At 37.8% G+C, this 12,272-nt stretch overlaps 1 protein-coding gene across 3 annotated transcripts in view; it reads right to left on the reverse strand.

Annotated features, from left to right (window-relative positions):
* ZNG1A (Zn regulated GTPase metalloprotein activator 1A) overlaps positions 1-10,456 on the reverse strand; it is a 50,013-nt gene extending 39,557 nt beyond the window's left edge. For 2 of the 3 annotated variants that reach the window (XM_053923996.1, XM_071221503.1), the window contains exons 1-4: positions 10,217-10,445; positions 4,148-4,234; positions 2,307-2,403; positions 1,076-1,167 (exon numbers count right to left, since the gene is read on the reverse strand). In XM_053923996.1, coding sequence (XP_053779971.1) covers positions 1,076-1,167; positions 2,307-2,403; positions 4,148-4,234; positions 10,217-10,370 — 430 coding nt within the window. In that variant the 5' untranslated portion in view covers positions 10,371-10,445. Of the gene's footprint in view, positions 1-1,075; positions 1,168-2,306; positions 2,404-4,147; positions 4,235-10,216 lie in introns of all 3 variants that reach the window. The other variant, XM_024555148.4, reaches the window with a different exon arrangement.
* Positions 10,457-12,272: the final 1,816 nt, after the last annotated feature.

The following is a 12,272-nucleotide window of genomic DNA, read 5'->3' on the forward strand; positions in this document are numbered from 1 at the left end:
ATAATAACTACTGATTACATTTGGACCTTCAGTAATATACTAACATGGGCCAGACTTACAAAACAAACACTAAATGTTCTGCAAACCAGGTATAAAAATGCTACCTAAAAATTATTTGGGTAAGAAGGAATCAGAAACCTATTATCAGAAACAGGTCGACTTTCTGTAGCTTTCAACAGGGAAGTTCACATGTAATTCCGTTCAGACACAAAAAATTTCATGAATAATTATTACTCATTCTACACCAGGAAAAAGGCTCAGCAGGCTTGATTTAACTCTATACCTTATAACAGCATTTATTTAAAAAAATTATTTTAACTTTAGTATTAGAAAAACAAAATGCTAACAATAATTTAAAGGAATAAGTATTGTTAGAATTAGAATCCAAAAGCCCTTAAGTATCTCTAAATGACCCTCTAAGAAAATTGGATTAGAAAGTAATCAGAAATAAGATCTCTGTAGGGTATAACCAATCAAATATAAACTTAAAAGTAAAATATCTCAGTTTTTCCTAAATTTCCATATTTTAAAACAATTTTTGTTTCTACGAAAAATCCTAAATCAATCAATAGAACTTCAAATTCTATCATCAGGTTAAAACTACTAAGTACTCTGATCATGATTTTCATCTGCTGAAAAACACAGCGACCCAGTATTCTTCCTCTTCAAACAAAATATTTTTAAATCTAGAGTAAAGCTGTAATACTCATTTTTTTTTTTAATCCTCACCAGAGGATATGTTTTTTATTGATTTTAGAAAAAGAGGAAAGAGGGGAGGCAGAAAAAGAGAAAAACAGAGAGACAAGGAGAGACACAGACCAGTTGCTTCCCACACACCCCCCAACCAGGGATTCAACTTGCAACCTAGATATGTGCCGTGACCAGGAATTGAACCTGTAACCTTTTGGTGTATGGGACGATGCTCCAACCCACTAAGCAACCTGGCCAGAGCAATACTTATTTTTAGATATTTCTCTAGCACATTTATTTTTAAATGTTTAAGAACTAAAATTAAAAAAAAAATAAAATATTCAAGAACTATATTGTGGTTGTTAATAATAATATCGTTTCTTACCAGGATCGGCTAACCCCGTGGTCTCTAACAATATGTAATCAAATTTCCCCTTCTTCTGCATCAAATTCTCAATAGCTCTAAGGCCACTGTCCCTGGAGAATACCAAAACATAATACAGAGTTGACTGATTGCCTGAATGTTTTAAAGCAATCATTACAAACATTCAAAAATATATTCAGCAACCTGAGACAAAAATATCTTTAGGCATGTGAAAATTTAACTCACTCCCAAGCTTCTAACAAAATGTCCATCCAACATTCACCCATGAGGGGAAAAACAGATGCATATACACTGATAGATAAAAAGAAACCAGCTACTTAAGTTAATACTTTAATTTTATTAAAATTAAAAGCAGAGGAAATTTTAATATACCTGCCTATAAAGTAAGTCAGAATCTATTATTTTTATACCTTTTGAAAGGAAAAAATCAACATCCAAAATAATGATAAAATTTGTGAATTATAGTAGTTTACCAAAACAGCTAAAAGGATACTATTAAATACCTTTTAATGCTGTTCTGAATTAGAGTACCAGTTTTTAATTTCTATTTTTTCTTATCATATAAAAAGTACAAGAAAATAATTAATAGATTGAATTTTGGTTGTTTAAGAAAATGTTATGATCTTAGCCTTTTAATGCATTTGACTCAAAGTCAAACCCCTAAGATGGTAAATGATGTAGAAGAAGTTTAATTAACTAGAACTTACAAAATCCACAGTACAGATGTTAATTTTCCTAATTCATTCAACAAATACCCATTCAAGTGACTGCTATGTGGCAGGTCTTTTTCTAAGATCTGTGCTATATTAGTAAATAAAACAGATAGTTCCTGGAAAAAACTGTAATTGGTGGAACATAATGTGAACATTTTCTGGTTTTTGATAGTTATTTTTGTTTTTAGGCGTTGAAGTCTTGGAAGTAAGACCAATGACTTATTAACTCAGAACCATTTCTAACAGATAAAATGAGACTTCTATGCACCACAGAGATTAAATAAACCCTGACCTCAAAAACAATGAAAAGGACCAAAGTGTTTATTACAGCATACAGAATAAATAAGATAGCAAGAAACAATTTAAGAAAATGCATCCCAGTCAGTCTATATTGTTTGAAAATACAATGAAGCAGACTATGTAAATTCAGTAAAATTACACAAGGTAATCAAAGCTGGAAATATCATTAGTAAGCATTTATAGTAAACCAACAAGCACACAGTAAACACATTCCTCACTTTACTGAACAGCAGAGGCAACCATTCCTAAGTTCCAGCCATTCTTCATAGAGCTCTCCACCTTGGCTCACAGCTAAGGATTTCTCCACTGCACTTCCTGAAATAAGAAGCAGCATTCTTTAGATTATGTTCACTAGCAAACCAGTATGTATGTGTGTATGTATGTGTGTGTGTGTGTGTGTGAAAACACCCAAAAATAGAGATTTCAAAGCATAAAATGCATAACTTTTATTCTTCCATTCTATTCATGCAGCTTCAATAGGTTAAACTATGCCACTCTAGCTTATTTTAGCTTTAATACCTAAGAGGATTTCAGCACCTAAAGAAGCAAATCCAAAATTAATGAATCATACCATACTTCCTCTTTAGGCCTCCTCCTTGCCACTCCCCTTTCCTAATAAGGTAGCTACTCCAAAGGCACTCTTTCTTGTTTGTGACCAACATTTCAGATAGTATGTTTTATACATTAGTTTTCATATGCCCTTCTACCTCCTAAGGTCCTTATTTATATTTTTCTTTTCATTCTTCCTCTAATTTGTTTTTATTTCTATTAGACAGCCTACTCAGTACTCCCAATGTAACAACCCTAGTAATCTGAGCAAGTTTGCTTAGCCAAGGTATCAATGTGCTCACTTAACAATTAAATTTTACCCAAATACACGTTTCCCAGCAATGCTTCCTTGAGAAAAATATATTCGAGATTCTGATACGCTGGTTATCATGTAATAATGATTTTAAATGTCTTATTTCTCCTCCAATAAAGAAAAAAGGCCAAAAGAAAATATTTTCTTCATTTACATGTTTTGTCTATATTTCAGCTAGTGATGACAAAGAGCTTGGAAAGAAGTTGCTACAGAATTGAGGGTGTAGACGATATCAATATAATGTGAAGGAAAGTATTGTGAATGCTGTAAAGGACAAACTGTAAAAATGATCCAGAAAGAATGAAGAAAAATAGTAAGAAGTAATAAATCCAATCAGTGTTCAAAAGATGAGCAGTTAATAAGAAGCTAGAATAAAAGAATGTGATTTAAAATCTTAGAGTTTTTATTTTGCCTAACAGGACCTTTCTCTTTAGTTTATTGAAACTAGAAATCATATTTAACTAACAGACCTCCCAACCTATTCATAAAAACAAGCTCCTTTACTAATTTATAACAGAAAAAAAATGGCATACCTTAGGAAATATCCCATAGAAGTTACACTTCTGGGCTAAAAGTAAGCTTTTATTAAAATTCACACTTATTAAGAAAAACTTACAAAAGTAATAAAGAACTATATCTAATGTTGCTGTATAGATTTTTTAAAACTACAGTTCAATATTAAAGACAAACAATTAGAATGTTTAATGCATGTATTTTCGCAGATAATTGAATTTTCTTGAGGACAGAGACCATATGTTCAACTTATTTTTAAAACTTCAGTTTTAATTGCTTTGCAGATAATAAACATTCAATAAGGTAAACTTGTAATAACTGAAGCATTTTCAAATTTTTCAAAAGTTGCAATTAAACAATATAGTCAGAACAAATGTACCTTTTTTCATATATCATAGATTTTTACTTCTGGAGTTATTTCATGTAAAAATCTATAATTTAACCCCATTGGTATGAATTTAAAAGTTATACAAAATAAAATTTTAAAGAAACTATCTAATTTCAGTATTCAAACTCTGTCCAAAGCTTGACAGAAATTAATCTAATTCTTTCAAAACAATCCATACCAATGTGTTTAATTATAATGCCTTGCATTGTCATTATGAAATATGGAATATCAAGTCACCAGTGGAACAAATTATCCTATCACTTCTTGCAGCATGGCATTTACTGAATTTTACTTACCTTCCCCAAATTCGTTTAAAATAACTGCTACTCTTTTACTATGTTGCTCTGTCAAAATATAGTTCAGAAGTGTTGTCTTCCCAGCACCTATAAAATATGTATTTTTTAAATAACAAAATTTAAAGACTGGTTTTTTAAAGACTTTATTTACTTATTTTTAGAGAGAGGGGAAGGGAGAGAGAAAGAGAGAGAAACATCAATGTGTGGTTGCCTCTCACACATCCCCCACTAGGGACCTGGCTTGCAACCCAGGCATGTGCCCTGACTGGGAATCAACCCAGCGACCCTTTGGTTCGCAGGCCAGCACTCAGTCCACTGAGCCACACCAGCCAGGGCTAAAGACTGATTTTAAAGACACAAAAAAAGAGCCCTGGCCATGTAGCTTAGCTGGTTAGAGCGCTAAGATATACCAAGGTTGGAGGTTTCGATCCCTGATCAGGGCACATACAATAATCAACCAATTACTGGAATAACAAATTAATGTCTCTCTCTCTCTCTCAAATCAATTAAAAAAAAAGATATAGAGTCCCAATTTTTAAAAAAATTTGCACGTTATTTTTCAATTTAAGATTATTCTAGAGGAAGATTAAAGTGCCCTTTGGAAAAAAGTTTAAAAATGTTTTGTTGACATAACATTTATAAATATTTACAAATACTACACGTTGGATCACAAAGTTTTGTTCAACCTCATGACAAAAATATGCCTTCTGCATAACTTATAATACAATTAGTATAAAGGTATCTAAATTTCCTATTAAATAAAACATATTGAAGTAATGGCTTTCAAGGAATAAAGTACTCATACAGTTTATAAAATATAAAACATTTAAATCCTTTCACATGACGACAATGTTTCTTAGCCAAGGATATATGCTTTAATTCCCTAAAATTTACATACAAACACCTTTTATTTCAACATCCATCATTAATCAGACATAAATTCAAACTTATTTTATGTCTACTGTTAGTATACTTCAAACAACCTATAAAATTGATTACATATATCTCACACACACACAAAATAAAGAATGGATGTAGGAAATAACCAAAGACAGAATATTCAGTCTTTAGAAAGATAAACTCATAAAGCTACACTAACTTTATCCAGTAGGTGGCATATCAAGCCTAGTATGTTCAGCTGAAGTAGAAGAAAAACACTTGTCTTGTGATCCACAGACACCAAAGTTCATAGAGAAAAAAGAACCCCCCCAATCCCAACTGCACAGTAGTGTAGTTCAATTGTATATCATTTATGTATCTATTTTCCTGTTGGTGAACGTTTGGGCTGTTTCTGGTGTTTTGCTGTTACAAACACTTGTACACATCTTCTGAAGTGGATTTACAAGACTTCAAGGATATGAGTAGGAGGGATTTACTGAGCGTTAGGGTATTAATATCTTCAACATTTTTAGGTTATATTCCTTTAAAAGCTGTTGAAGGCTTGTGTTTAGAGTGCTCTATGTAGGAAGCCGAACATCACTAAAGTGTGGAGTACAGAATAAAAGGGACAGACCTTAAGGAGGCAGAGCCATGAAGAAATTCTTAAAGCCAGTCCAAGTGCAAGACAGAGGCCCTGAACAGGAGCACGGCACTAGGCAGCGGCAGTGGAACTGGAAAGGGGAAGACGTAAGAGACCTCCTAACAAAATTACTAGGGCTTAATAGTTAATCATGTGATGAGGCAGGAGGCTTTAAGATGCAGTTCATTCAAAAGTCTACTACTGGCCAGATTTTATGCTGGGCCCGGGTAAAAAGTGCACAAGACAGAGACAAACTGTCTCTGCATTCATGCAGCTTAAGAGTATTAAGCAGGATATGGAGAGAAATGCAGATCAATAGACGCAATTATGTTGCAGGATGATACATTTAATAGATGTCCAAGATGTTATGGAACACCTCAGAGGACATCTAGCCAGAGGAGTGAGAATAAGAAGAAAAGTATACAAGGGCTAAAATTCTTGGCACCTTTTACAAGTAAAAATAGTTCAATGTGGATGGGCCAGTTCTGCGGGCTGGGGGGTTGTCAAGAGCCAGATCATACAGAACCCTGTAATTCATGTTAAGGAATTTGAACTTTAATCCAAATGGAAACCACAGAAGGGTGTGACACAATCAGATTGACATTAATAAAGATCATTAAGGCTAAAGTACACAGAATACATTAAAGGGCATCATGACTCAAGACTAGTTAGGAAGCTTTTAGAGTATTCTAGGTGATTAGGATCATAGGAGCAGGAGGATTTGTGGGGGTGATAACAGGAAGTTTTGGACACGTGGAGTCTGAGATGTCTGTGGGACATGAAAATAGAAACTATCTGAGAGTGAAGTGAAAAGAATCGACACAGGTGGGGAAATTTAAAAGAAACCAGAGAAGCCGGTGGAAAAATCAGAAGAAAAATGTGATGGAAGCTGAAGAAACAATGTTTCAAGAAAGAGAAAATGATGATCAAGAATAAACAGGGAAACTAGGCCCTAGATTCAGCCACACGGTTGCTTGCATGAGCCTCACTCCTGAGCTTCAGACCATTATCTCCATGGCTCTCCTGACCTACCATCGAGCAAAATGAGGAAGGCCAGAGGGGCAAGTCTGAGCTATACTATTTTGGACAAGGAATTTGCTCAATTTCTCAGGACAGTCCTTGAATAACAGTGGAAAAATACAAAAATTAAATTCCATTATAAAATTAGTCCTGACTAAAAATAGGAATAAACTTAGTTTACAAAGTAAAAAAAAAAAGGGAAACAACAGTGATTTACTTATTTTTATGTAAAAGGTCCTCAGGTGCACCAAATTCGTACCTGTCTCTAGCAGTATCTAGGAATGGTATTCCCGAAATCCTTTCACTTTGTTTATATTTCTTAACTTTCCTGGCTGAGGAAGATGGTGTGCTCTGGAGTCCCAGGCATTCTTAAAGGGCCCGCACATGGAATTATCCAGACTCACTTGCTCTCAGCTCCAGCACAGAGACAATAAGCAGCTCATAAAGCACCAGAGACATATGCGGAGGAACTGAACTGTCCAGTATCAAGGCAAAAGCTGGAGGAACAGCTTTCTCCCAGTGAGAAATGCTGGCAGAGACCATTGTTCCTTTTCTGAGCCTTCCCCACACAGAGCCTCAAAGCCGACAGACAGGCAGGTGCCATATCTGAGTCTGCCTGGCCCTGGTGACTCCCAGAGACCCTGCCCCACCCAACTTGTGGGCCAATCCAAGCTGTTTCCAATGGCTTTTCCATACAAATGGCCAGTCTTGGTTCATGCTTCAGACATTGCTAAAACCTCCCAAATAAACAGCCACCTGGCCTCAGCATGACCCATACCACTCACTAAATGACCCCAGGCCTAGCACTAGTGGCAGTCAGCCCTGGTCCACAGCTTGGCCTCTCCTGGGCACATCCAAGCCCAGCAAAAGCAGAAACCATCTACTAAGATCACTTTGTAGCTCATTCTGGGTGGCCCTGGGTAGACCACAGGAGGTGGCTGACCTTGGCCTGCACCTCGTGGGAAGCCCCAGAGCCAGCCAAACTGGTGGACAGCTTCCGACCACAGTGGAGGACCACCTAATCACCTCCACAAGTGACATACTCAAGGGGTGGACTCAGTGGGCACCAGAGCGCCACTGAAGTAAGCCTACTCCATGGGGTTGGCCCCTACACAGCTGATCTTCCAAAGTGGTCACAGCCAACCCTTGTGGCCGATCAGCCTGGGTGTAAATCTCTCCCATCAATGTACCAATAGCAATCAAGGCTCAAATATAAGAGGAGGATGTACAACAGCCCACAAAGGGTGGTGTATCTAGTAAGCCCAGCATGGGTGATGGGGGTGGTGTGCCACTAAACCCTACAGGACACCTACCACATTAGGCCACTCTACCAAGCCTGGGAGACAGAGCAGCTCTACCTACTGCATAGAAACAAACACAGGGAGGCTGTCAAAATGAGCAAAGAAACATGGCCCAAATGAAAGAACAGATCAAAACTCCAGAAAAAGAACTAAACAAAATGGAGACAAGTAATCTATTAGATGCAGAGTTCAAAACACTGGTTATGAGGATGCTCCATGAACTCAGTTAGAACACCAACAGTATAAAAAAGGACATGGAAACCTAAAAAATAACCAGTCATAAATGAAGGATACACTAACTGACATTAACAATTTACAGGGAATCAATAGTAGAGTAGATGAAGGCAAGATGCAAATCAGCGATTTGGAATGTAAGGACTCAAAAAATACCCAATCAGAACAGCAAAAAGAAGAATCTAAAAAAAACAAGGGTAGTATAAGGAGCCTCTGGGACAACTTCAAGCATACTAACATTTGAATCATAGGGATGACACAAGGAGAAGAGAGCAAGCATGGGACTGAAAGCTTATGTAAAAAAAAAAATGACGGAAAACTTCTCTAACATGTTTAAGGAAACAGACATACAAGTCCAGGAAGCACAGAGTCCCAACAAGATGAAACCAAAGAGACCCAAACCAAGACACATCAACATCAAAATGCAAAGGTTAGCTCTGGCCGGGTGGCTCAGTTGGTTGGAGCATCCTCCTGTACACCAAAGTGTTGAGGGTTTGATCCCACTCAGGGCACATACTTAGGTTGCAGGTTCAATCCTCAGTTGGGGCGTGTATAAGAGGCAACTGACTGATGTTTCTCTCTCACATTGATGTTTCTTTCCCTCTCTCTCCCTTTCTCTCTCTCTCTAAAATCAATAAAACATATCTTTGGGTGAGGATTTTTTTAAAATGCAAAAGGTTAAAGACAAGGAGAAAATCTTAAAAACAGCAAGATTCAGTTACCTACAAGGGGGTTCCCATAAAGCTATCAGCTGATTTCTCAACAAAAGCTTTGCAGGCCAGAAGGGACTGGCAAGAAGTGTTCAAACTGATGAAAAGCAGGGACCTATAACCAAGATCACTCTACCCAGCAAAGCTCTCATTGAGAATCAAAGGACAGAGAAAGTGCTTCCCAGACAAGAAAAAGCTAAAGAAGTTCATCAGCTCCAAACCAGTGTTATATGAAATGTTAATGGGTCTTCTTTAAGACAACAATAACAAAACCCCAATAAAATGGCAATAAACACATATCTAACAATTGAATCTAAAAAACAAAATTAACAAACAGAAACAGACTCATAGAGAACATTTTGAAGGTTGCCAAGTGGGAGGGGTGTTGGCGGGCTAGGTGAAAAAGGTGAAGGGATTAAAAAGTACAGTTTGGTGGTTGTAAAAAAGTAGAAGTACAAATTGGTGGTTACTTACAGGGATGTAAAATACAGCATAGGGATTATAGCCAACAATATTCTAAAAAGTAGGTATGGTGTCAGATGGGTACAAGATCTACCAGGATGATTACTTAGTAAGTTATGTAATGTTTAATCATAAGGGGGTACACCTGAAACTAATATAACATTGTACTGTCAACCGTAATTGAAAGGTAAAAAATTAAAAGCAAAAAAGAAATAGTCTTGGAGAGCAGAGATTTTGTTACTTTCTCCTACAGTGCTTTACTAAAGAGACCTAAAAAATGTGATAGGTGGTCTTTCCAGGGATGCCTGGAAGAGAATGGCTTGAGGCGAAGGGGAATTTACTGAGGAATGCCCCTCCCCGTAGCGGGCTTTTTACAGACACGACACCCTCTAATGGTAATAGGCTTATAAGGTAGGTATTTCCGGCCCCGGTTGGCAGATGAGAAACTCAGACAGGTGACCAGTAGTGTTTAGATTCCCAGGTGAGATAGATAATCTTCAGAAGGTAAGACAATTTGCTAAAGGTCATTTGCTAAAAGGATGGGCCCGGGCTTCAGACCACAAAATCAGAAGTAGTTTCAAAATGCGAGGTTAGTTTTCCATCTCACAGGATAAACGTGAATCTAACGCACAGGGGGTCAGAGCATCATTGACCCCGGAGAGGAGAAGCAATCCATGTGGGAAGCAAGTGGCCCAGCCCGTACCTCAGACACACTTGCTGCTGGCCAGAGGCCCGGATGCCTCAGGAGGAGAGGCACCGTCAGCCCCCCAAATCCCAGGATAACTAGCGTTTACAGCATTCTCAGACCGGGATGGCCAGTTACCTAAATACCCGGTGATAATTGTGACTGGGATCTTAGCGCCGGGGCCAGACTTTTCCTCCTCCTCTCTCTGCTTCGTTTCAATGGGGACCAATTCAGGACAATCCTCCTCCGCGTGCTCCTCTCCCCCGTCCACAGCGCCAATAGCCTGTGACATGCCGGCCAGTAGCACGCACACCTCTCCCGCAGTTCAGAGCTGGGACCAATTTGCCGAACAGCAACTGCGCACGTCGAGCACGCTACGTCAGCGGCGGCGTAACGTCATCACGCCGCGACGCTCGGCTCCTCCGAATCCCGCCCCCGTTACCTGGGCTCAGACTGAGGCCCGCCTCCCCGGTTGGGCACACCCCGGGGCGTATGCTCTGAACCGGAGAGCGGTGGGGCGGGGTTGTTAATATTCGGAGAAGAGCCCAGCCCGGACCCCGTCGCTGCTGGAACCCGCAGCCTTCACACTTGATGGCCGCCGCTGTAGCTGGGGCCAGATTGGTTGAAACCTGGGTAGCGTGGTAGCGTGACGTAAACAGTTCCCACAGGGAATAGACTTTAACAACTTAACACTTTTTAGTATCATTAATTTTTTCTTTTATTCGTAGCGCAAAAAATGGGAGATGTAACACTACGGTGTTAATTATAGTTTTTCTACCGGGAGGAATAACCAGGGAAAACTCTTTAATATAATTACATATAATTGAATACAATTACATGTGTTTTATGTATATCCAAATTTTTACAATGTACACGCATTACTTTCATTTATTGTTCTTTGTCACTATTTGTTTGAACCTTCGGTAACCTGAGTTCGTTTATTATATTCTTTGGTTTATGACACTCTCAACATTAATCCATGGATAGCTCTCCTTTTTATGTATGTATGTTTATAATGAATTCCTCTGCCCTCACCCCAACTCAAAAAAAAAAAAAAAGTTACAGAAACCTATTATTCCCTCTCCTAGTCCAACCCTTGGGCTCTCCCCTAAGGTAGTAAACATAATCATAAGCTCATTATAGGTGATTCATTGTTCTCTCTTTTCTTTTTAGCTTTATCACAAATACATGTGCTTAGACAATATGTTTAATTTTGTCTTTAAAATTTGTAAAAAGAGTGTTACACAAAATATAAACTTATGGGGTTATCCATATTTTTCAACTCCACCATTGTACTACAGCACTATGTGACTGTACAGCAATTTATCCATTTCCTGTCAATCGCTTCCAGGTTTTGCACTATAAACAGCACTAGTGATCCTTCAGCCCTGCATGGCTGCCTGAACAGAAGCTTCTCTTACATAGTTCTCAGGCACATTCTTGCAGATTCTCTTACATGGTTCTGGCTGAATGTTATATTAACATCATATCATTCAACGAGAGGAACCTGTGCCCCATAAGACACGCTCAGTCAAGGTGACCAGCAAGTATTGCTGTAACAGTATATAGCTTCAGGCAGAGCAAAAAGTTTTACCGAGTGGTCGAAAATTGAAGGCATCCAAAGAATACATGTGTATACTTATATTCAAGAAAGAGACACTATTTTGAATTGCTTCAAATCTTCTCCTTTCTTTAAATCTCGTTAAACCTATCCAAAAAAATGTAAAGGCATCCCAATTGTCCATCACATGATGAGTGGGTAAACAAAATGTGGTATATCCACACAATGGAACATCATTTCACAATAAACATGAATAATGTCCTTATGCCTGCAACAAGATGAATGAAACTCAAAAGCATTATGCTGAGTGAAAGAAGGCATTCACACAATACCATATATTGTATTATTCCATTTATATAAAATATCCAGAATAGGCAAATCTATAGAAATATTGTAGAAAATAGATTAGTTGCTACTAGGGACAGGGGCACTGAGGGGAGAGACTGCTAACGGGTACATTTTGGAGATTATGAATGTATACTAAAATTGATTGTGGTGATGGTAACACAACCCTGGATATACCAAAACCACTGAATTGTACACCTTAAGTAGATGTATAACATGGTCTATGAATTTTATTCCAATAAAGCTGCTATTAAAAAAAAAGTTAAAGGCCTTTCTGTGCATCAAAAT

This window comes from Desmodus rotundus, chromosome 1, assembly GCF_022682495.2.
Source record: "Desmodus rotundus isolate HL8 chromosome 1, HLdesRot8A.1, whole genome shotgun sequence".
Classification (NCBI taxonomy): Eukaryota; Metazoa; Chordata; class Mammalia; order Chiroptera; family Phyllostomidae; genus Desmodus; species Desmodus rotundus.